At 33.8% G+C, this 26881-nt stretch overlaps 1 protein-coding gene and 1 pseudogene across 1 annotated transcript in view; both read right to left on the reverse strand.

Annotated features, from left to right (window-relative positions):
• Positions 1-26881, reverse strand: part of Cert1 (ceramide transporter 1) — a 135103-nt gene that overhangs the window by 77260 nt on the left and 30962 nt on the right. The window contains exon 4 of the mRNA XM_010619153.2: positions 22389-22505. Coding sequence (XP_010617455.1) covers positions 22389-22505 — 117 coding nt within the window. The remainder of the gene's footprint in view (positions 1-22388; positions 22506-26881) is intronic.
• On the reverse strand, positions 3541-4498 carry LOC104858783 (annotated as a pseudogene).

Raw genomic sequence — 26881 nt, forward strand, 5'->3', positions numbered from 1 at the left:
TAAATACTTCTGTGGATTTGACATATCATGTTTATTATGGTTTTAAATAGGTATATATATTTAACAGCATTTGATCACTTTAATGGAGTCTAGACTTCTCAAACATTAAAATTCCTTTAAAATATTAAAAATCAGTACTGCAGATAAAGGAATAAGAACTATATTGTGTACAATTTTAACCTTTGTAAGTTTAACAGGTAAAACAATATCTAGTTATTTTTGGTATCACATCAACAGAAACAACTGGAAATTGTTTTAGGTTACTTCATTCTCAATAAAAATGAGGCATTATTAAAATCATACACAATGTATTACAAAAACATCTGCAATGATATTTTATATGCTCAGTACTCCAGTTCCTAAAAATCCATTTAACTGTTTGTCTACCTATGACATTATTTTAACAGGAAAATATTCTTTTAGGTACAAGAAACATTAAACTTCAATGCTGATTTAATTAGTAAATAAAATTCTTAGCTTGTTTTACGCAAGTAATATTAACATTCAAAACATTTTTCCAGTATATTAACATCATATTTATTAAATTTGGTATTGTAGAACTCAGGGATTCTGGAATGGTATCAAAAGAAAAAATTAGCAATTTTTTAAAGGAAGTAAGTCTTAAAAGAGACTGTGCACACATTATTTTTCAAAAATAGCCACAAGAAGCAAAGTTTATAATCAATACCAAGAGAAAAAGGAAAAGATTGCTTATTAAGTATGGTTGGATTTTTAAAAATCACACTGCTAAATTTATTAACTCCTAAATTCATTTAAGGTTGCAGAGGATCTACTTCTACCAAAACTTCAAGCAGCATTTCAGAATTGTTCTTCATGCTCTATTATCTTTGCAAGGTCAACTGTGTAATTTACCTTTGTATGAAAATATTTTTTTTCCCTAGGGCTGGGGACATAGCTCAGTGGTAGTGCTAACTTGGCATGCATGAAGCCCTGAATTCAATCCCTAAAACTGCAAACTTAGCAAAGAAAAACAAAACACACACACAAAAAAAACCAAATAGTCTTATTCCAGTACTATGTATACCACATTAAGTGCTAGAAATTAAGCGTCTTAGCCATCAAAGAACTTATAGCAACCTATGGCACACTAAGCTTCCCAGACTAACAATCCTCGGGCCAAAATCCACCTATACCTTCACCCCCTCAACCTGAAAATGAGTTCTCCAAGGATCTCAGCACAGAAGTGCCCGATTTATGAATAAGTTCTGTATGGGGAGAATATTCATAAGTTGGATTTGTTTGTAATCTAACAGAAACAGTCTTATACAGTACACCTGTGAGAGTTGGGAACCTACTGTACTTGGAGTACAAATGTTAGTGAGAAGATAAACATTTCTTTGCATGCCTACTTTATGGTCCTCCACCATTATGAGATAAAATGTACCAAAATACCTTACTTTAAAAAAAAAAATTTTTTATGAGTGCGTGTGTAGAGTACATCACAAATACATCATTGAGGGGAGTTGGTACATGTATATAATACATCTTAATTCTTTTTATGTCTCCTCCCCAGCTTCTCTTGATCCCCTTCACATATGCCGAAACACTATGTCTCTCTTTTCCCATTACCTATCTTTGATTTTGATCTTTAATTTACGTAGGCTTTGGGTTTCACATCTAAGAGAAATCATGTGAAATTTAAGCTTGTGTGTCTGATTTATTTCACTTAACATTATGGTTTCAAGGTGCATCTATTTTCCTATAAATGACTCAAGTTTATCCTCCTTTATAGCAGAGTGGTATCCCAACAAGTATAAATATCACAAAAATCCTTTACATGGCTTAACTTTCTGTTACCTCAGAACTCCAAGGGGTCTTAGTCACATAAAGTTTGGTTCCTGCCAACACTAAGTGCTCCAAAAGTATTAGGAACTAGAACCATACACTTCACAAGTTCATTCAAATACAAGAGAAAAAGAAATGCAAAGCGTAAGGGGGAAAAAAATAGAAATCACAAGTGGTAATAGTGGCAAGAAAAGAGGACAATTTCCTGAAGGTGCAAACTGAGTCTCAAACCTTGCACAAGCCTGCCCCTAACTGCCAGGACCAATAAGAAGACAGATTTGGTAAAGGAGAAAAAGAAGAGACAGGAGCAAAAGCAAAAGGAGAAGAGGAGGAGAAGGAGAAAAGGAATCTTAGGAACAGCTTCTTCAATTTCAAACTTTTAGCAATACCAGTCATCAAATAAAAGGTGTGCTAGGACTTGTATTTAAAATGACTCTAGTTTCTTCTTCATATCTCTTTTGCCAATAATGCTGAATTTATAAGGGTAGCATTTCTATAATTTGATTGTTATATGGGTTTAGTAATATTCTTCCATTAGATTTAAATATAGAAGACTGCAATTAAAAATAAGAAGAATCTCTCTGTAACAGGACAATATAATTTCAGAATTTACTTATGTATCTCATATCTATGAAGTTTTCACTTCTAAACAAATTAACCTGAAGCATCAATTTAAATACAACTCCCTGCAATTTACAATTATTTTATACTAAAAAGAAAACTTCAATTATTTTCTAGAGAAATATTAAAAACCCAACAATTTGTAACTTAAATCCAAATAAGTTTACTCTCTCCATTTTCTACCTTCTATCATTGACTCTTAAGCAAAGCAAATCCAAACTGTTAATATTTGTTAAAGGTCTTAAAATAAAACATAAGAACTGAAAGCTTTACTAGAGATTTCTTCATTATAGAATTTCTTATATCCTTCTCTAGTTATTCAACCCTTTCAAACCAACAATGAGATTATAAAACAAATACTATTACAGAAATTTTTATGCAACAAATGTTAACCAACAAATGAATGTTTATTATGAATGGCTTGTTTTAGTTATATATCTAACTCTTACCAAGTTTCAATGAAAATTAATTTGATGATAAATTACAGAAATCATTTCAGGGAAAAAGAAAACACACTCATAAATCCCAATTCCATTCTCATTTAATGTAAATAATGAAGATCATTCTAATTTAATAGCTGTAATGTAATTTGAGATTTGAACAAAAATGACTCATAAAATAAAATTAAAAGGGCTGGGGATTTAGCTCAGCAGTTCGGTGGCCTGCCTTGCAAGCGCAAGGACCCGAGTTCAATCCCTGGTACCAAAAAAAAAAAAGAGAGAGAGAATTTCATTCTAAAGGAATAATAGCTTAAAATAATTGCCCTTTTACACATATGACATAGCAATGAATTTGTTTTGGACTTCTCTCAAAAACAAATCCACCAAAGATATATCGATATTTAAAATATCTTTGCCACAGGTACCAAAAATAATTTTACAAGTTATTAAACTATTGCGAAATGTAGCAATATTGTCAGATTCCCAAGATGTTAACTTTAAAAGCAATAATTTGACTTTTTTTAAATGTATAAACATATAACTCTCTTTATTAGAGAAATTGTACATGTTGGTAAATATGGTCAATGGTCACATCTATGGGTTAATTCTTTAAAAATCAGAATTAATAACTAGGATAGAGTATATGTTCTCTGTTAAATTATGAAGTGTCTTGTGTATGTAGTCATATTCTATTGTTGGAATGACAGCTTATACAAATTTCAAAAAAAATTAGGAGATACATATGAACACCAAGCTCTCCCCCTCCTTCTGCAACTGTCTCAATGATTTTCTTCATCACTTCAGCATGCCTGCAAGGGTGAAAGGAACACATAGGAGGTGGTGGGAGATGAGGGTGATTTTCATTGGTCACTGTTTTCTTCACATGATCTCGACTGATGTCTTCATACATGTGCTCGACTGTTCAAGGATGTCTTTGCTCATCATAGCCAAACAACCCTAGGCGTGGTATCTGGTAATATTTATCATAAGTGATGTATATGTCTGGTCTGTAAAATAGCATCTTCACCTCCCACATCAGTTTTAGCTTTACAAGCTTCTACTGTCTTGTTTCTAGAGTAGCCTCATTTATTTCCAACAATCCACTTTCTTCATATTCTTCCATGTCTGCAGTTTCTCCATCTTCCTCTTCTTCCTCTTCACAGAGTGCCAAGCAATCTTGGAGTTTTATACTACCCTTGTTTTCCAATGTAATCTCCTTAACTGCTTCAGTTATTCTTGTAATACCTGTGTTGTGGTATGTATCTACCCATTCCCCATCACCATCACCTTCAATGTTAGCTTCCAATTCATCTGAATATTTCTGTTTGCAGCGTTTGTAGCATGGCACATTTTTGGTTAACAAAAACTGTTTGCCTGTTGGGAGATATGCTTTCACTTTTAATTCTTCCCCTGTAGTCCATTGCCATCTTGGGCAGTGGTGGACTAAGTGATCTCCAGCTGCCACAAACTCTTCTGGGATGATTGCACCTATTTCCTTAAATTTTGATAACTTGAGGACTGGGGTCAGGTACTCAGACACTTCCAGTGCCTTTCCCTTCACTGCATTAATCTCATTCTGCATCCTGGGAGCAGAGCAGTGGCCGGTCTCACGATACAGTGGACTCGGAGTCAAGAACTGTTCCTGATGGGGACAATTCGCATTGGCGCCTGCCTGGCTGAGCCCCAGGCAGTGCATGGTGGGCTGAGCCCACCTATCACCTGGCCAGCCAGGAGGGACTGGTGGCTGGGCCCAGGGGAGATCCGGAGGGACAGGAGGGTGAACACACACCCCTCACCCTCTCGGGAGCGGTCTTCTCCCTTTTGCTTCCCTAGCTTCAATTTGACTTTATAAAGTCTGCTTTTTGGGGGTAGAATGGAGGAAAGAAAAAATGGATATGTGGAGAAATTACTTTATGGTCACAAATGATAGACTACTACAAATATTCTTAAAAACTGTAACGAATTAGACCCATTAATCTTCAGAACGAGTTATTTTATCAGGAAACTGCAAAATATTGTAACATGCTTTTAAAAACCCACTGGTATAATTTGGGGGCTAACACTTTAAAGGCATGCTTTTTTTTTTTCTTAATTGCCCTCACACTTCTATAAGAAACAAGTTGAGCTCGGCATGGAGGGTGTATTCCTGTGTATCCCTGTAATCTCAGCACTAGAATGGTGAAGCAAAAAGATCCACAAGTTCTAGCCTAACCAGGGGAACTTAGCAAGACTTCATTTCAAAATAAATGAAAAAGGGCTGCGAGTGTATATGGAGGCCCCAAGTTCAATCCCCAGTACTGAGGAAAAAAGGAGGAAGAGGAAGGAAGAAGAGAAGGAGGAAGAATAGGAGGAGGAAGAGGAGGAAGGGAGGAAAGGAAGGAAGAGATTTAACTGAACTTATTTGCAACTTCTAATCATTAATACAGCATTTAAAAAACACTAAATACAATTAATAATCTGAAATACAAATATAGTTACCCCAAGAATGTTTCATTTTCAAAACATCTGCTTTACAATTCTTCAAACAGTTTTGCAAAAAAATTATTTTCCAAACTTGCAATGTAAATAGTATTCCTAAACATGTTTTGTTAAACATAAAAATGTCATTTTGGTTCAACAAAACACTGATAGCATGCTACACAGAACAAAGTTTACTTCTAAATACTACAATAGAGAGCCTACACCTTTACTACACTAAAATACTTTTCATTTTAAAAACAGAAGGAAGGAAATCAGGCAGGGAAGAAAGGAAGGAGGGAGCGGAGGGAAAAAAAGATCTTTTGACCAATAGAGGGAGTTAGCAGTATTTTCAAATGGAATATTGTACTTGGAAAGCTGAGTAAGGGTTACTATTGGTCAAAGTACAACAGTAACCTTTGGACTATTTCTTGTACATATTATCCTGTGTACCTTGACTTTTAAGAACATATAAAAGTATTATAAATTAAGTCACATAGCTCAAAGTTAGGAAGTAATAAAATAGAATTCTTAAAACTTAATTCACAAAGAAAACTTCCTTAAAGTCACAGCTAAGTCTGATAGATCACATAAAAGATACATGCACTATTTTGCATAGTCTGTTCATTAACCATTTACACCCCAAAAGGAATGATATAAAAATGAGCAAAAAGTTTGGCTTTTTAATTTTTTAAATGATGTCTTTTTTTCAAAAATGTATTCTTTTTCTGACTAACAATCTCAGGCAAGAAATAGAGCAAACAAACTGGTAGTCAAAAATTGGTGTCAAAAATTACCTAATTATTATAGAGACAGTTTTCCTTTCCCTCCTGTCCTACTCAAAGTACACTGTGTCCATTTTAATTACTGGAGGAGAAAAAAATATATGACTAAAGATCAAGAACAACAGAAGATTTTTGTGAAATTGAACTCTGAAACCCGTAACAAACTCAAACAAGCATACTGTGTTATGTGTACCCACACATCTACTTTCAGTATTACTTTTTAAATTAATTTTATTGGTACATTTAAGGTATACAATGTAATGACATTCATTAGTGGAAATTTGGCCCTTTACATAATCCATCTTGGTTCTTATTTTTTCCCCAATTCTCTGCCCTCCCTTCAACCCCTCCACCCTTTCCTATCTACAAAGACTTTGTTTCCATTTTTTTCTTTTTTCAGTATTATTTCAAAGCAAATCATATTGGAAGCATGACACTGTAGCCAAGAGAGCAACATAATCAATAGGATTACAATTTAAAATACAATAAATTATAGTGGGAAAAATTTTATTCTTGTCCAAGTCAATATAGCTTGAGATAAAATAATCTGGCATGACAATTTCATGCTCATCAATATTAAAATTTACTTTGCCTTTATAACACTTATGGATCTTGAAAGAAGGTAGGTCTCTTACAGAAAAAAAAAAAACACAAGGATATGAGTGAAAAAACAGGCACTTGTATCACTGTAGCAACTAGATAATGAGACAAGTCAGTTATTACCTTCTCTGGGCTTTTCTGTTCTTATGTCCTATGTGTACTTGGAGGAATGTGCATTCTATTGTTTGTTATATGTATATTAGATCTAATTGGTTTACTTATTTATGTCTGGCTGTTCTATTCACTACTGAATGAGTATTGGAATATCCAATTATTAAGAACTGTGTATTTCTTAATTTTGTCAGTTTTTACATCACATATATTTGATGTGCTGTCATTGGCTATGTAAATGTTTATAACTGCTCTATGTTCTTGGAATAAATAGTAAACCTTTTATTAAAACATTGTATCTTTTTTGTCTCTTCTGAACTTTTCTGATTTAAAGTGTATTTTGCTTGATACTAGGGCAGCCACTTCTTTTAGTTACTATTTGTGTGAATTTTTTCTTCTATATTTTCACATTCAATGTGTTTATGTCTTTAGATTTGAAATGAGTGTTATTTTTATTTTTATATTAAATTTACTGGTACTTTAGGTATACATTATGATCACACTCATCATTGGGAATTTGTATCTGTACATAATATACCTTAGTTCTTGTTTTGTCCCATTCCCCTTTCCTCCTTTCCACCCCTTCATCCCTATTTACAAAAGCTTTTTCTGTTTTTTCCTTTCTTGTTTTTTTTCTTTCCTTTCCCTAAACCCCTGTATATTCTCCTCCCTTTTGAACTTTTGCTTCCTATTTCACATTATCTGTTATACACTTTGGTCCTCATTTACCCTTTGTTTCTCACAGCAGAGACCATTACATATTTGCACATGTGTGTCCTAGGAAATGAGTGTTTTTATAAACAGCATACAGTTGGATCATGTGTTTTTATCCATTCTGTCAGTCTCTGTCTTTCAATGGAAGAGTCTGATTAATTTACACTGAAAGGAAATACTAACACAGGAAAGGACTTACCATTTTGCTATTGGTTTACTGTGTGCCTTATTGCATTTAAAAATATTCCTCATTTCCTGTATTAGTCTTATTTAATTTAATTAAGTCAATATTTAATGGACTTGTAGTGAAATTTTTTTATTTTCTGTGTACTTTCTTCTCTTTTATTCCTTCTCTTTCTTTTTTGAGGAACAAAGGCTTGAACCTAGAGCCTTGCGTGTGCTAGGAGATTGCTTACCATGGAGCTAACTATATCCTTAGTTCCCTTTCTTTGTGTATTTTTCAACAGCTATTTCCCTGTGGCTACCATAGAGATTACAGTTAACATCCTAACGTCTTAATACTCTTAATTAGAATTCACACCACCTTTATATCAACAACATACAAAAACTATGCTCCTTTATAGCTGTCCCAAGACCTTTTAACTGATGTCTAATATTACATGTACATAGCGTGCACCAAACATAAACTAATAATTCTTTTAGAGGCATCAGTCTCTAATACAAAAAATAACACATGGACTCAGAAGCACAGTTCCAATATTATTAGGTTTTAGTCTAAATGTTTTTAAAAAATATATAATGGTCCCTTACATTATGTAGAAAAAATATAAAGAAAAACTGTTACCACAATGCTAAGTTTTCAACTGTCCATGTATTTTTACCTTTACAGAGATGTTGATTTCTTTCTACTTTGAATTACTGTTTACTTTGCTTACATGTCAACTTGCAGATCTCTTGTATTTCTTACAATGTAGAGTGAGGGATACTAAAATCTCTCAGCTCCTCTTTGTGCATATCTTAATTTCTCTATCATGGCATATTTCTGCCAGATACAGAATTTAGTTGACAGCCTCTTTTTCTTTTACCATTTTGAATACATCAGCTGACTGTCTTCTGGATTTCCAAGTTTTCAATTAAAAATCTGATAAATCACATTAAGCATCCCTTGAAATGAGTTGCTTCTCTCTAGTTGCTTTCAGGATTTTATTTCTTCTGAGTTTAATGTGGCCTAGTATATACCTCTCCAACTTCATCATACTTGGAGTCCACCAAACTCTTAGTCTTTCATCCAATTTGAGAAATATTTTCACGGAATATTCATTTTTTGCCCATTATCCCTTTTTTCAGCTGGGACTCTCACAATGAGATATTCCATTCTTTCATAGGCTCTGTTCACTTTCTTCAATCCATTTTCTTTCTCTTACTTGGATACATTTCCATCATCATATATTCAGCTTCACTGATTATTTCATTTGCTCAAAGCTGCCTTTGAATCCCTCCAGTAAAATGTTTCCTTTCCGTTATTATACTTTTCAGCTCCAGAATTTTGTTTCTTTTTAGGTTTTCTATCTTTTTACCGATATATATTTTTTCATATCCTCTTTCATTTCTTTGAGCTTCATTACCACAGTTATTTTCAAGTCTTTATGTAGCAGATTACTCATCACATCTTTTTCCTCTGAAAGGAACATACTTTCTTTCTTTGTATATATTTGTTGTTCAACATTGTTAAAAACTGGGGACATTTGAATCTAATAATATAGCAAACCTGGAAACTGGATTTTCCTTCTTCCAAAGAGTTTATTTTGTTATTGTGTAATTAATTTTTTAAATTTTCTTTTTAAATTAGTATATGTTTGCAACACATAATAATTAAGATTCATCTTGGGAATTTTATGGCTATAAATGATCTCTGTATCAAGAAGCAGCTGAAGATATAAAGGCCAGGTCTTCTTGGGTCTTTTCTGAGTCTATTCCTTTCTTTGCCCATGCACAGTTATTTCTCCCATATGTGCAGTTATTTTTAGATGTTTTAATCTTTAATGTCTGGCTCCCAAAAGGAAAAAAGAGGAAAATGAAGCTGGGAGAAAGGTCCCTGGAAATTACTTCACTTGGAAAGAGGGGAGCTTGCCTGACAAAGGAGTAGGAAGATATAACAAAAGTGGTTGCCACCTCTGTCTGAACCTCTGGTGATCGGAAAACATTCCTGATAAAGTCTGTTGGTACTCAAGTATTTTGAAATTCTCTAGTTTGGTACTAGATACATTTGGACTCGCTGCTTTGGTAGTTGTGCCTGCCAAAACAATGAGTAACAGAGTATCACTGTTCTTAGAGGGCAGGGTACCCTGTGCTCACCCTGGCTCCCATAAAATGTGTGCAAGTTGCTCCAGGAACCTGCTGCCAGGTACAGCTGCCTGTACAGATTCTGCCAGAAACAGCTGTTTTCTGGGTTCTGAGAGGGATTCCTGGTGCTTCCTACTCTGCCATCTTCTCCAAATCTCCTTTCCATCCCTAATTTCCTTGGGGGGGGGTGCAGAGAATAAGGAAATATACTATGATGAATAGTAACTGCCTGGGTTATAAGACTGAAAATAGTTTTATATTTTTCCCCTACTCAAATCCAAGAAACAATCCTTTTTGCTAACCAGTATTCAATTTCTGACAAGATACCTGCTGAGCTAGCCACTTAGACATCCAGGAAGTGGCTCTGTTATAGTATGGCACCAGTTTCATACATACAGGATGCCATGTTCACCTGCTATTCACCCTGAAACTCACTGACTATATAATTCATTACTCTAGTAAAATTCTTGCCTATGCGTGCCATCTTGGCCTTGCCTACTTTCCACACAGACTAGAACTGCCCATAAAAGGATTATAGGAAGGCAATCCCCTCCAAGGAGAAAGTCATGAATAACCCTTCTACTCATTATCTACAGTTGTCCTTCTTTCCCCTTATCCTCAAAAGGGTCATCCATTGGGTGGGAAACTGAATTGTTAGTCATTTCTCCCAGACTTGCCCTGTTCTACAGACAAGAATAAACCTTTCTTCAGTGTTCAACTGGATCCCGGTTTTGCTAATAGCACCATGATTTTGAAATCGGCAAAGAACCCAGTCTATGAGGTATCTCCATACTGATTTCCATAGCGGTTGCACCAATCTACACTCCCAGCAGCAGTTGAGTAGTATTCCTCTCTCCCCACAGTTCCACCATCAATTGTTATTGGTTGATTTTATACTATCAGCCATTCTTTCTGGGGTGAGGTGGGATTTCAGTGTTGTTTTCATTTGCATTTCTCAAATGACCAATGATGTTGAACATTGTTCATATGTTTATTTGCTATTTCTATTTCTTTGAGAAATGTCATTTTAGATGCCCATTTTTGGACTGGGCTTTAAATTTGGGAGGTCTGATTTTTTTAAAGTTCTTTATCTGTTCTAGATAGTATCAGGTTGTTTAATTGAGCTTGTGCCGTTTTCCTAATATGAGTATTTCTGCTATGAATTTCCCTCATAAGACTGCTTTCATTGTGTCCCATAGATTTCGATATGTTGCATTGGTATTGTCATTTAATCATAGAAACTGATTTCTTCTTTAATTTCCTGTGACCCATTGGTTTTTCAGAAGTGTGTTGTTCAATTTCCATGTGTTTATGAAATTCTTGCAGTTTCTTTTGCTATTGATCTCCAATCTCATCACACTGTGGTCTGATAAAATACAGGGGATAACTTCAGTTCCGTTGTACTTACTTAAACATGTCCTATGAGCGAATACATGGTCTATTTTGGAGAACAACCCATGTGTAGCTGAAAAAAATGTATATACTGATTTTGTGGGGTGGAAGACTCTGCAAATATCTGTTAAGTCCATTTGTTCAAGTGTTTGGTTGTAGAAGTCCCATTTGCCCAGCTATTCCTCTACTGGTTACTTTCTAGAAGAATCATACACAGCAGTAAATGTACACCTATGTTCATAGCAGCACAATGTGTGATAGGTAAAACTTGGAAACAGCCCAATTACCCATCAACTGGAGACTGGATAAAGAAAATGTGTTTTTTTTTTTTTTTTTTTTTAATAAAATGGACTCAGCCATAAAGAATGAGAAATTATAGCCATTTGTAGCTAAATGGATGCACACTGAGGTGATACTCTTAAGTGAAATAGGACACATGTGTAAATACTGAATAGTTTCGCTGGTGTAGAAACTGAAAGTGTAAATAATAGATATTATGAAATAGTAAGAAAAGGGGCAAAGGGGAAGGGAAAGTGGGAGGGGTAGGGGAAAGGAAAGAAGGGAATGGAATGTGAGAAAATGAAAATAATGGAAACAAAATCTTTATAAATAGGGAGGGATGGAGGGGTTGAAGAATGGGGGAAAAAATAAAAACCAAGATACATTATGTAAAGGGGCAAATTTCCAGTGATGAATGTCATTATATTTTATACCTAAAATAAAATGTACCAATGAAATTAATTTAAAAATACAGAAAAAAAAAAAAAGAACCCAGTCTAGGATCGGAAATTGGTACATAATAAGAAAATACTACTTTAGAAAGTCAGAGTGGGGGAAGCCAATAAAACGTACGTAAGAAAATAATTTGTAGGTATGGTTTTTAAAACTTGATTAAAAACTGTTCAATCTAACTGCATGAAGAAGCCTTATTTTTTTATACGGTTGAAGAAAGATTAATTTTTTGTTTTCAGCTATACAGCCATGAAAAAAGCTGAAGTGAACGAAAAGGGCTATTATAAACATTTTAGAACATTAATTTTGCAATAATGTTACAATTTACAGATGAATGTTCTCATAATTTATAAAATTTAATTATGTAAAATGTGAACAATACCTACATTGAAAGACTTCTGTGAGAATTAAATAACACATTAAAGTATCTAATTATTCCTTCTATCCCTCAACAGATCAGAAGGGTACCACTGAATAAAACAAAGGGCTAGGAACTGAATAGCAGCATTCCTATCACTGACTTCATCTTCTCTCAAGTATACAAACTTTCTATGTGACTTAAAAATGATTGCACTCTTTCAACTAGCATAATATTAACACAGAGGACATTTACTTCACCATGTATTCTTATTTCTACCCCAATTCTGTCTTTCATCTTGCAATATAAAACAAACCAAGAATATTTATAAGGCAATCAAGACCATATAATATAGGCAAAATACTTTTAGGTCATTACTAAAAAGATTTCTTTGATGAAAAGGAATGGTTTGGTGTTCTTTGATTTTTTTTTTTAAGAAACATTTTTTTCCCAGCTAATGTCCAATATACTTGGCAAGTAAAATTAGAAAACAGTTTTCACTGCTATCAATATGTGTAAGCCATGCATGCCACCCACCACTACTTTTCAATATCAAATATAGAAAAAAAAAGAATCTCGGGGCCGGGGATTTAGCTCAGTGGTTCGGTGGCCTGCCTTGCAAGTGCAAGGACCCGAGTTCAATCCCCGGTACCAAAAAAAAAAAAGAAAAGAAAAAAAAAAGAATCCCATCTGTCTTGTCAGAAATCTTTCCGCCTGATTAAATAAAAATTCATATACAACTGTAAGACATACTACAAAAAATTATTTTTGCAGCATATGTCTTATTTTCTTTAATATCTTCCACTATAGTAATATGGAATTGTTAACAGATAAACTGGGTCGTTTACCTTTATCTTTCTTACATAAAGAAATTATATACTATCAAAGCATAGAGAAATGAGCTGGAAATCAAATAATGGTCATCTAAATTGTTAGTTGCAAATATTTGGTTAAGCATTATAAAAACATGGAAAATGAGTAAATGCTACACAAAATTATAAAATATAATTTTAAAACATTATACTTATATGTATTTGTATCCCATCCCATTCTTTCAACACAAATAACTACACAGTTAATGAGAAGTGGATTGATGATGGCCAATTGACTATAATTTGATATGAAGAGGCAGATTTCTTTTATACTTGGGGAAATGTTCAAAGATTAAAGCATAGAAAAGGCTGAAGCTGAAAAGAAGCCAAAAGAGAAAAAAAGTTATGACAAATCAAGAACATAGAAACTAAATAGTAAGGGAAAGCAAAAATTATGAATAAACACAACCATGACAGAATAAGAGAAAGAAATTAACATTTATTAATTGTAGCTACAGGCAGATTAGAGAGTAACAATTTAACAGTAAGAGCACTCAAAGTATATAGTTCCAGTTTTCTTTACAGGTAGCACATTCTAAACTTCCTTGCATTGGAACACAGACTGATCTCTATCCTATACAATCTAAAAGACTTAATCTAAAGGAATGAACCTATGATATCAACATTTTGGGGATCTTCAAATTTTCAATATTCATTTGATAGGAACAGACATCTGTTTTTAGTAAGTACTATTGCCAAGTTATTTTCCAATGCATTTGCAAAATTTACAACTTCTATAAGCAGTGTACAATGTTATCTGTTGTTCCATATCCTTTACTAACACTTGGTATTCAGCTTTTTAAAAGCTATTTTGGTGGGCATATGGAGTATATCACTGAAGCTTAAATTTGTGTTTCTGTTATGATAGTACAAAGTAACTATATGTTTATTATGTATTTGAATATCCTAGCCATGCAGTACCAGTTGAAGTCTTTCAACTTTAGCTTTTTTGTGTGTGGTGCTAGGTACTAAACCCTACCATAAAGCTATACCCTCAACCCTAGCCTTTTTTCCCCCATGTCTTAACTGAACTGTCTAAACTCCTTATATTTAGGAATCTCTCTGATGAAAAATAAAATCTTTCCAAATTTTTTATCAACTGGCTAATACCTGTCACAATATATTATTTATCTCACTGTTCAATGTAAAATATTCCAAATTCTTTTACTGCCAACTTGATAAAAAGGTTTCCCAAACAGAAGAACCTAGCTGAACACTCCATATGTAAGTTGCTGGTTCAAGTTCCCTTTATTTAAAATGACTTGTTTTATTAAAGTATCTAGGTAACAGATGGAAGCCCAAATTGTAGATGCTGGGTCAGGTGAATCTTACTTCCAAAACCTGCAGCCAAAAGAACTGACAAAGATTTTGTTGTAAGCCTTTGACAGTTGGCTTTTAAGTCTGTAACATTAAAAAAAAATAAGAGGGCTAGCACCTGTTATTCCTCTGTCATTTTATCAACCTCAGGAGTGCTGGTAGTGTGAAATAATTTAATTTAGGTGTTTAATAAAAATTTACATACTATGAAGTATGGATTGCTACATGCAATTTAGCACCTGACTCCCACTTTAAGAATGGGGCTGGGGATTTAGCTCAATGGTGCAGCACCTGCCTCACAAGTGCAAAATCCTGAGTTCGAGCCCTGGTACCAGGAAAAACAAACAAACAAACAAAACTAATAAAAATTCCTAATCTTGAGTAGAATGTCCAGAGATAAAATGAGGTTTCTTTGCTGGTCAATAAAAGTCAGTTATATTTTTCTACACCTTATCTGAAAAAGCAGGGAGCTCTTGTTATTCTGGTAGCTATTAGATCTCCCATTGTCTCAAAATGCAAAGCTACTGAATATAAAGAGAAGAAAATTAGACTTTATCTTCTGTCCTCGATCATTATATGATACAAATAGTAAATGGATAACCAGGTTTAATACACTCATGAAATTACCCGTATCACTAAAAATTATAGTTTAAAAAGTTTAATATTTAAAAGCTTAAATTTAAGTGATAACAGGTAAATTCTACTGCACAGCTATTTTAAAATATTTTCTTACATCTATATCAAATTTAAAATGAAAGAAAATCAAATTGTTAAGTAGAAGCTGCTCAAAAAAAAAAAAGCAGCAAAATCAAGCTGATCTAGAGATCAGCATGAGGGAAAGACTTCATTATGGCAAATATCAACATAATTTTTCGTAGTTGTTTTTGGTACTGTGGGGATTGAATGCAGTGTCTAGTCACACAAAATGAACTACACCAGACACCTAGCAAAACAATTTTAAAAATACCTTTAAAGTGAGGTTTGGAGTATCCATTTAGATGGCCCAACCAAGGGAATCTTTTAGTAGAATTTTTTTTCACATCCCATTTCAAGTATAATGTATAAATTCTTTTCAAAATCATTTTCCACATAAATTCCTTACATAAAATTCTCTAAATTTCCTCAGACTAAGAATAATTTTTTCTTTTGAAGATATATATATAATGTTTCACATGAGAATTAGGTCTTCACAAAGAGATTAGAAGAAATCCATAAATATATTATGAAGCAACTGTCTTCACTGTATCACTACAGAAAATCAACATCTGTAAAAATTACTTTTGGAATCTTCCTCCTAACTGTATATTTATTTCTCTATAATTCCTCACATCTTGGGTATGTCCATGCTGTGGGAAAAGCCTGTGTCATGATCACCAAAATTTTAATATCAGCTAAGATTACTCCTTATGGAAATAAAGGAATGCCACAGTTATTATAAACTCTATCAGAGCCAAGAAACTTAACTTTTTCAAATGATTCTCAAATCTGCTAATGCCAGGAAAGCTTTCCTGCTAATTTGCTTTTTTTTTGGGGGGGTAGGGAAGTTTTTTGGTACATGAATTCGGGATATCTTGTGCTTGTGAGGCAGGTGGCAATACCACTGAGCTAAATACCCAGCCCCTCATATGAACTCTAATCATAGAAGATTCTGGGAATGACTTAGGATTTTTAAAAATAATAGAATCAAAAGATGGCTTATCACCTTTCTTTGATCAACTAGTTATGCCAAAAAAAAAAAAAAAGAAAAAAAGCCAACAGGGGCTCCTTAATGATATATAGACATACTCTTACTAGAAAAATGTTTAATCCAAATAAAAACAATCTCAATTGTACATTTATACATTTCAGTTTATGGAGAATTTTCACAAACACCATTTAGTTTGAAACAATATATAGGATGGTGAAGATTTTTTAAAAAACTCATCTTTAAAAAAATTATTCATTTAGTACTATCTCAAGTTATAAGGAGAAATGCAGAATATAATGGACTCCACAGAATTAAAGCCATGATACTATGTATTTTGGGGGGGTACCGGGGATCAAACTTGGGCTCTTATGCTTGTGAGGCAGACGGTGGAACTACTGAGCTAAATCCCTGGCCTGATACTATGTATTTTGAAATAAAATTGCTGGTCTGGTATATATATTCCTATTTCTGTATGATAAATTGAAACATTTCTTCATGTATGTTTTGGCCATTTGCACTAGTGCTTCTGAGAAGTGTCCATTTCAGTTGCCCATTTTTTGATTTGGGTCTTTTATTATGTGAAGTCTAATTTTTCTGAGTTATTTATATATTCTTGATGTTAGTCCTCTGTCTGAGGAATAGTTGGCAAAATTTCTTTTCCCCATTCTGTAGGTCGTCTCTTCACTCCAATGGTTGTTTCCTTTGAGGCAGGCGGTGGCACCACTGAGCTAAATCCCCGGCCCCGGTTGTTTCCTTTGATATGATCCCATTTATTTTAGTTCATTGAAGAGTTGTGTGTTACTATTTGTTAGTTTCTTCTTTTTAAGAATCTTTTTGGTCTATGTTTCGTACTGTGAGTACTCTAAATAATAATACACAGTGCATTAACTATTGTTATTTTATCTTATTATGAAATCTTTTATTTTTTTCATAAAAAATTGAAAGAATATTTGAACTTAAGAATGAACTTGGGAGTACGACTCTTCTATAAGGGCTACTTTAATCTTGAACTAAGCCATGCAATTTCTAACATACAAAGAAAATACACATAAGTGAGGCATATAGGACTCCAACTAGCGATGATAAAAAAAAAATACACCTAGACATATAATAATCAAGATCCCAGAAACCCAACAGAAGAACAAAATACTACAAGCAGTAAGAGAAAAGAAACAAATCACATGCAAAGGAAAGCCCATCAGAAGCACAGCAGACTTTTCAAGACAAACCCCCAGGTCAAAGAGAGCCCGGGTGAATTGTTTCAAGTCCTAAAAGAAAATAACCTCCAACATAGAATGATGTATCCTGCAAAACTCTCTTTCAAAATGGATGGGGAAATAACATATTTCCATGACAAAGAACATCTGAGAAACTCCATGAATACCAAAACAGCACTACAAGGAATTCTAAACAATATCCTAGAAAAAGACAATGAAGATCACAACACCATGAGGCCCAACAGACCAAATCAAGATAAGGCAAGAAACTACAGGGAGTAGGGGAAAAATTAAAAAGAGTCAACAAAAGGACAGTAACATTACAATAATAAGTCAGTACATATCAGTTATACCCTTCAACGTCAATGTCCTCAATTCACCAATCAAGAGAAATAGACTGGTAGAATGGATTAAGAAGCAAAATCCAACAATATGTTGTATACAAGAAAAACACCTGGTGCAAAAAGAAGCCCATAATCTGAAAGTGAAAGGGTGGAAAACAGTTCTCCATGTGACAGGAGCACAGGAAAAGCAGGACAGCTATCTTATTCACAGAAAAGCAAATTTCAAACCAAAACCGATTAAGAGAGACAAAGAAGGCCACTACATCCTTGTAAAGGGAACAATTCAACAGGAAGAGATGAAAATCATAAATATATATATACCATAATGTCCCCAACTATATAAAACCAATATTAAATAACATAAAAAACCAAATAAGCACTAATACAATTGTAGTGGGGGGTCCTAAACACCTCACTATCACAAATAGTCAGATCATCTAGGCAAAAAATCAACAACGAAATACTAGAACTGAATCAAACTTTTGAACATATAGACTTAATAGACGTTTATAGTGTTCCACACCACAATATCAGAATATACATTCTTTTTGGTTGCTCATGGGTCATTCTCCAAGATAGACCACCATATACTACCTCACAGACAAGGTGTGAATAAATGCAAAGGAATCAAAGTTATCCCCTGTATATTATAAGACTATAGTGCAATTGAGCTGGAGAACAATAGCATGAGAAACTATAGGAACAAACTTCACAAACACATGGAAATTTAACAACACTCTCCTGAACAATCAATGCATTGGTCACAGAGGAAACTAAAGAAGAAATTAGACAGTTTTTACAAATAAATGATAATACCAATATAATATACAGAAATCTATGGTACACAATGAAAGCAGTTCTACGTGGAAAATTCATAGCAGTGAAGGCCCACATTAGGAAAACAGAGCAAGCTCAAATAAACGACCTAATGATGAATCTTAGAGTCCTAGAAAAACAAGAGCAAGAAAAACCCAAAGCTTGTACAAGAGAGGAAATCATAAAGATTAGAGCAGAAATCAATGCAATGGAACCTAAGAAAACTATACAAAAAAGAAATAAATGAATCCAAGAGTTGGTTTTTTGAAAGAGTAAATAAAATTGATAAACCCTTAGCTAACCTTGTCAAAAAAAAAAAGGAAAGAAAAGGCTCAGATCCATGCCAATTAGGAATTAAAAAGGTGAAGTCAACAGATCCAGCAGAAATTGAGGATCATGAATACCTACTTTGAGAACCTGTACTCTAATAAAATGGAAAACACAGAAGAAATGGACAGATTTCTAGATACCTATGAATTACCAAAGTTGAACAAGGATAAAAAAAAATGTAAACACTCAATTATAATCAGTGAAATTGAAAATGTAATTAAAAGTGTACCAAAGAAGAAAAGCCTAGGTCCTGATAGATTCATCACTGAATTTTTACAGCACATTTAGAGAAGAACTACTGCCAGTACTCTTTAAACTGTTCAATGAAACTGAAAGGGAAGTAATACTTCCAAACTGGAAGCAAGTGTCACTTTGGTTCCCAACCCAGGGAAAGACCCAACTAAAAAAGAGAACTATAGGCCAATCTCCTTAATGAATATAAGATGGAAAAATTCTTAATAAGATACTGGGAAACAGGATACAGAGGGTCATCAAGGAGATCATATACCCTGACCAAGTAAAATTTACTTCAATGATGCAAGAATGGTTCAACATACGCGAATCAATAAATGTAATATGCTATATTAACAGAGTCAAGGACAAAAACCATATGATTCTCTCAAGAGATGCAGAAAAAGCATCTGACAAAATTCAACACCTATTCATGATAAAAACTGGAATAGATGATCTATATCTCAACTTAATAAAGGCTATCTATGAAAAACCAATTGCCAACATCATATTAAATGGCCAAAAACTGAAAACCTTCACATTAAAATCAGGAACAAGACAAGGATTCCCACTATCACCACTCTTCTTCAATATAGTTCTGGAAACATTAGCCACAGCAATTAGACAAGAGAAAGAAATTAAAGCAATAAAGATAGGAAAGGAGGAAGTTAAACTGTCATTATTTGCTGAAGATATGATGCTCTACATTGAAGATCCAAAAATCTCCACCAAAAGATTTCTAGACTTAATTGACACCCTCAGTAGAGTAGCTGCATATAAGGTCAACACTCAAAAATCAATAACCTTCTTGTACACAAATAACAGATTCACAGAGAGAGAAATTAGGGAAACAATTCCTTTCACAATAGTATCCAAAAAAATGAAGTATCTAGGAATCAATCTAACGAAAGAAGCAAAAGACCTCTACACCGAAAACTACAGCACTTTGAAAAAAGAGATCGAAAAGGACATAAGAAAATGGAAAGATATCCCCTGCTCCTGGGTAGAAAGAATCAACATAGTGAAAATGGCCGTACTACCAAAACTGCTATACAGATTCAATGTAATGACAATTGAAATTCCAACAGTATATTTCACAGAACTAGAAAAAATAATCCAAAAATTCATTTGGAACCAGAAGAGATATAGAATAGCAAAAGCCATGCTAGGCAACAGACACATGGCAGCGGGTATAATATTTCCCAATTTGAAACTATACTACAAAGCCACTGTGATAAAAACAGCTTGGTACTGGCAAAGAAATAGACCTGAGGATCAGTGGAATAGATTGGAAGCTACAGAAACTACTCCAGATGTACTCAGCTACCTCATCTTTGGCAAAGGAGCCAACAATCCTCACTGGAGGCAAGATAGCCTCTTAAATAAATGGTGTTGGAAAAACTCGATTTCAACCTGACAAAGATTAAAACAAGACCCTTATTTTTCACCATGCACTAAACTAAAATTCAAGTGGATTAAAGATCTAAATATTAAAACAGAAACACTAAACTTACTGGAAGATAAGTTAGGCAGAACTCTTAAAGACACTTTCACAGGAAAAAACTTAATGAACAAATCCTCAGTAGCATGGGAACTAGCAGAAAGATTCAACAACTGGGATCTCACCTTATTAAAAAGCTTCTGCACGGCAAAAGAAACCATCAACAGAGCTAAGAGACAACCTACAATGTGGGAAAAATTTTTACCAGCTGCTCCTCAGACATAGGACTCTTATCTAGAATATATAAAGAACTCAAAAATATTGTCACCTCAATATAAAGCCCCAATTCAAAAATGGCATCTGAAATTAACAGACATTTCTCAGACAAAGAAGTAAAACAGCAAGTAAATATATGAAAAAATGTTCCACATCACTGGTCATTCCAGAGATGCAGATGAAAACAACACTGAGATTCCACCTCACCCCACAAAGAATGGCTGCTATCAAGAAATCAAACAATAACCAATGTTGGCGGGGTTGTGGGGAGAAGGGAACCCTTCTCCATTGTTGGTGGGAGTGCAGACTGGTGCAACCACTATGGAAATTAATACAGAGATACCTCAAAGAATTAGGATTACAGGTTCCATTTGACCTAGCCATCTCTCTGCTGGGTATTTTTCCAAAAGAATTAAAAGAATCATACCATAGTGATATATGCACACCTATGTTTATAGCAGCATAGTTTGTAATATCTAAAACTTGGAAATAGCCCATTTGCCCCTCAGTTGGAGACTGGATAACAAAAATGTGTTTTTTCTATAAAATGGAATATTACTCTGCCATAAAGAATGATAAATTAGAGTCATTCATAGGAAAATGGATGTATACTGAGGATATACTCACTCTTCAGTGAAAAAAATAAGTCACACACGTGTAAATACCAAATAGTTTCTCTGGTGTGAAAAACTATAATAGTAAATAAAATCCTAATGGTATAATTGACAATACAAAATAGGAAGAAAAGGGCTAAAGGTGTAGGGGAAGTGGGAAGGGTAGGGGAAAGGAAACAAGGAAAAGAAAAAAATATGAGAAAATGAAAAAATGGAAATAAAGTTTTTGTAAATAGGGAAGGAGGAGGGGGTGAATGGAGGACAGAGGTATGGGGAAAAATGAGACCCAAGACCTGTCATATGATGGTAAAAGATCCCAATGATGTATGTAATTGTACTGTATCCCTAAAATGTACCAATAAACTCAATGAGAGAAAAAAAGAGAAAGACTATGTTTAATGCTGCAAAGCTTCATAGTTACAAAGATTAAATTATTTGAATATTATGCTCTAAAAACTTCCAATCTGATTATGGATGACTATAAACATTAATAATGAAGGTTTCAAACATTAAAGTTCTACAATTCAATGTTTTTTCAAATATACACTTACCTACATCATTAAAAAGGGTGGTTATTAAAGCAAATACTATGAACATCAAGGCATGTCTTATAAAATACAGCATATTTGTTTCAATTAACAATGAAAAATATTTTTTACTACAAATAATTTACTGCAACGTAAATGTTAAAAATAAGATTATTTCAAAAATGTATTACCTGTATTGCTTTAGTCTTTACCATTCAAATCATGTTCATTTTTCACTAAGTACATTACATGTCAAGACTGCTTTAAAGTGGTTATTATTAGGACCAAGCTTTAACCAATTCATACATACTTATTAATAGTACTAATACTTACATTCAATTATAAGTTTCGGTTTACCTAGGTCTTCTATGAATAGGTACACATTACAGATCTTACCTTGTGCTGTTCAATGGCATCTATCCATTGTTGTCTATGATCTGGATCCTGAGCACGAAGATACCAAACACTATCATTTACACTAATATCAAATCGACATTCATCAAAATCATGAGGCTGTGGAGAAAAGACAGAAAATAAAAAGCAAAGCTGAATTATATTCAGCAATGTGTTGTACCCTAGAGCAAAAATATGACCACATTCACTTTGTGATGCTGGGAGATTCTTATTATTCTTTAATTTTTCTACTCAAATTCTTTGAAGAAGTCTCAAATAACAAAGCATCTGTCATAGTTACCAAATCCCAGTTTCATTCACTACTCCTACAAACAAGTTGACACAAGACTGTGAAAATGTGTTGCAAAAACAGACTATAAACATCTATTTCAAAAACATTTTTCATCAAATGTTTGTATTGTTTCATTATACACATCTCCCACCTGCCCAAACATGTAATATTGTTTGACCTTAAACTTTAGCTATTCAGTTCATTATGAGTTCATTTTGTTTTTAAAAATTACATCAAAATATTATTTATCTTGATTACTAAATTTTTTCCATCCTTCTATAAACTTTCTAACTGAGGCGAGTCCCTGACTGGTCATATTCTATTCTTGGCTTTGAGAGGTACTTAATAGAAATAAATCTGATGAAAAACATGAACAGGTGCTACATATGAGATATGTCCCTAAGAGGGGGAAAAAAGAAGACTAAACAAATTTTTTAAAGCTAAGACAACTGGCAAATCAAAGTTAAGCTAACAAAGAAAAAAGGAACAGTTAAAAGACATATCAGAAACAAGGATGGGAAAGGAAATAAGGAAAAAGAAAAAATGTGAAAAAAGGAAAAAATGGAAACAAAATCTTTGTAAATAGGGAAGGGTGAAGGGGGTGAAAAAATGGAAACAAAATCTTTGTAAATAGGGAAGGGTGAAGGGAGTGAGGGGGTGAAGGTGAGGGGTATGGGGAAAAAACAAGAACCAAGACCTGCCATATAAAGGTACAAGATTCCAATGATAAATTTAATCGTATTGTTTGCTTTAAATGTACCAATAAACTTAAAGGGGGAAAAAAGCAACAATAAAATGAAACTATGCTATATGTGATAAATATGATAACGATTTGAGAAAAACAAAATGAAAGAAACAATAAAATTATGTATTATAAGTGAATCAAGATGTGTTAAGTACATGCAACAACTCTTCGTGATGAAAGCAATAATTGTGTATTGCAAACATGTACTAACAAAAATTTAAATTTAAATTTTAAAAACTCCATATATAATGTGAATAACAAATACAGTGATACCACTGAGTGCCATATAAACAGAAACACAGGGTGTTCACCATGAGAAGTGTGCCTCAGTAACAGTGTATGACAAGTTTCAACTTCTTTGGAGCAGTCAGTGGGCATGAGCTAGGGTGTGCCATAAATCCTAGATCACAATGTATTTCACTGGAATTGCACAATCGTGCTGCTTCAGATTCCAGGCTAGGAGTTTTCAATAGAAATCAACCAGTTCTCGTCATTCGAAAAAAGCACCAAGGGAATGTTGACTTTTTTCAACATTTATGAAATTGTGTGAGCTTAGTTTGTGTTCAGGAACGTTACAGTGAACTGTAAATATTACAGAAGCTTATTATAGCATATAAGAAACAATGTGCATAGAAAAGTCTGAGATATGGGCCAATGGATCCTAACAATACTTCATGTCACACACTGCTTCTGTTATGGCAATTTTTGTCAAATACAAACATTATAGTCTGCCCTTATCCACCGGATCTGGCATCATGCAACTTCTGCAACCTACCCAAAGTCAAAATGACCATAAGAGTTAATAGTTTTGAATCAATGCAGGACACTGAGGCAGCCACAGCATTACAAGAAAGGATGCCTGTGACAGAACTTCCAGAACTGCTCCAAAAAGTAACAAGAATGACAGGATAAATGTGTGTTCAAAGTGAAGGAGAGTATTTTGAGGGGCATTAATCACAATGTGTCTTTTACTGCAATACATTAAAAAAGTTTAAACACAGACTATTTGTTTGATCATATCTTATATACTACAGTGATCATGTAAAATTATAATCAAGCTGAAAAATTCCTAAAACCTAATGATGCTGTAGTTGTCTAGTGCAATGTATTACATGTTTGGAGTGATGCTGGCAAAAAGAAACCTACTAGGTGTACAAAAGTATACTATTGTGTATAGTACATGATTCTTGATAGTGATAAATGACTATCTTACTAGCTTATGTAGTATACTTAATGTTATTTTAGATCTAATTCCTACTGTAAAAAAGTTCACTGTAACACACTGTACCGTGTTACACTAGCAGCAGCCTCACATCTTTTGTTTCAGTCAGTTGACTGCATCAAACAGGCCATGTTGAATGAGTGATCTATACCATCTAGGTCTGTGTAAGTACACCACAAGAAATGTGACACTGTTCTCAGAATGTGTCCCATTAGTTGACATACAACTGTAATGAGTAGACAAAAGGCAAAGTAAATACTTTAATGGATGTTTTTAAAGACGAGAATGTAACAAATTTAATAGAAAGCATGTCTAGAAAATGTAAACACATCAAATCCAAAGACATTCTATAAAGGTAATAAATTTTAAAAATAAAGAAACATAAGAGACTTTCTTACACTTTTACATTATTCCAAACTTTTTACTTTATACTGCCCCCTACCCCAAGAAATTAAATACTGAGGAGTAAGATTTTTTCTGGTAACTTTTGGAGTCACAAATGACTGATATCTAAGATTTCACTCCCCTAAGAACAAAGTATCACTATCACCAAGTATGCATGCCTGACAAGAAAGTCATTTACAAAAAGATAGGACTCATACAAGTCATGTTAGAGTTCACTGTTAATGACCCCCCCCAAAAAAAAACTGAAAAAGTAAAATGAGTATCTGGCACTTATATCCACTACTAACATAACCATATAGGGAAGAAAAAAACGGAAATAAAGTATTTGTAAATAGGGAAGGGAGGAGGGGGTGAATGGAGGGCAGGGATAAGGGGAAAAAATGAGAACCAAGACCTGTCACGTAAAGGTACAAGATCCCAATGATGAATGTTAACTGTATTGTATACCTAAAATGTACCAATAAACTCATTGAGGAAAAAAAAATAACCACATAGGAAGAACAAAAGAACAGATATACAATAAAAATACAGATGTACATCATAGAATGTTCTAACCAACTTATTCCTGAGAAAGCTAAAAGTTAAATATAAACAAGGGAAAATAAGACAAAAAAATTTAAAAGTAAAACTTGTATGCAATGTTGGTGACTCAAAGAAACTGAAAATATCAGGTAGCCCTAAAGGGTAAGACACGTTTCATCAAAATAGAATAACTAACAGGCAAAAGAGGGAACTGATATCTAGCAAACAAAGAATGCAACAGAGAAGAAAAGCAAAGGGATTTCTCAGGAAGACAAGAAAAAACACTACCAGCAGAGTTAACCAGAAAGCACCCAAATCTAAGTTAGAATAGAAAGATTCACAAAGGATTTTTCTGTGGTAAAAAAAGTAGAATGGAGATTATCCAGTGAATTATCTGCCAAACTGCGTGGTTTCTTATAAGCATATTTTCTTTTACCTTACAGAACATACTTATAATATTTGCCTTAAAATTCTTGTCAGGTAATTCTAACATGTAGTTCAACTTGAGTTTGGTATTTTACAGCTCAGGTTTTTTCCCTTCAGACAATAGCAATTTCCTGGCTTATTCTTATTTTGAGTAATTTTGGTTTGATCCTGGACACTTAGGCTGTGAATTCTGGATTCTGTTATATTGTTCTGAAAAACACTGTTTTTGTTTTGCTTGCTCTCAAGCTGCCAAGCTATTTTACAGGCAATAGCTAAGTCAGATAAAGAGTTGGCCAGATTTTTCCTTCCTTGGATTTCCTTTTCATGAGGTTTTCACTGCATTTTCCAGGATCCTTGGTTGTACTCAGATTCAAGTGGTCAGGAAGATGACTGGGTTGTGTGGTGGAGATCTAACCCTAGCTCGAACTAAGTTTCAAATATCATAAGTGCCAAACACCTAGATTTAATTATAGCATCACTTTTCCCAAAATACAAAGTATTAAATTGCTATGCCTCATAAGACAGTTAAATGAATCCTATCAGATTCAAACAATATAAATTAGTGTGTAAATTATAAAAAACAGAAAGCAATTTTTGTTTACTTAGGAAAAGGAATTTATTTAGAAAGTATCTGGCAGTTCACATTGCTAAGAAAAATGAAGAACTGAAATAAGAAGGTGGAAAGAAAGGAGCCAAGAGAGACCAACCAACAAAACCCTGCTGAGACTGCACCACAGGTGCCATCTTTATGGACTTGGCTGCTTTTGCTTCTAAGCCTTGTAAGCCACTGTTGGCACTGCTGCTACTAGAAACTAGATGCTTCTGCTGTGCCAGCACTATTAGAAAAAAAAAAAAAAACTTCCTGTCTCTGCTTTATTATATGG

The sequence above is a fragment of the Fukomys damarensis genome, unplaced genomic scaffold (genome assembly GCF_012274545.1).
Source record: "Fukomys damarensis isolate Sample0158 unplaced genomic scaffold, DMR_v1.0_HiC HiC_scaffold_1, whole genome shotgun sequence".
Lineage (NCBI taxonomy): Eukaryota > Metazoa > Chordata > Mammalia > Rodentia > Bathyergidae > Fukomys > Fukomys damarensis.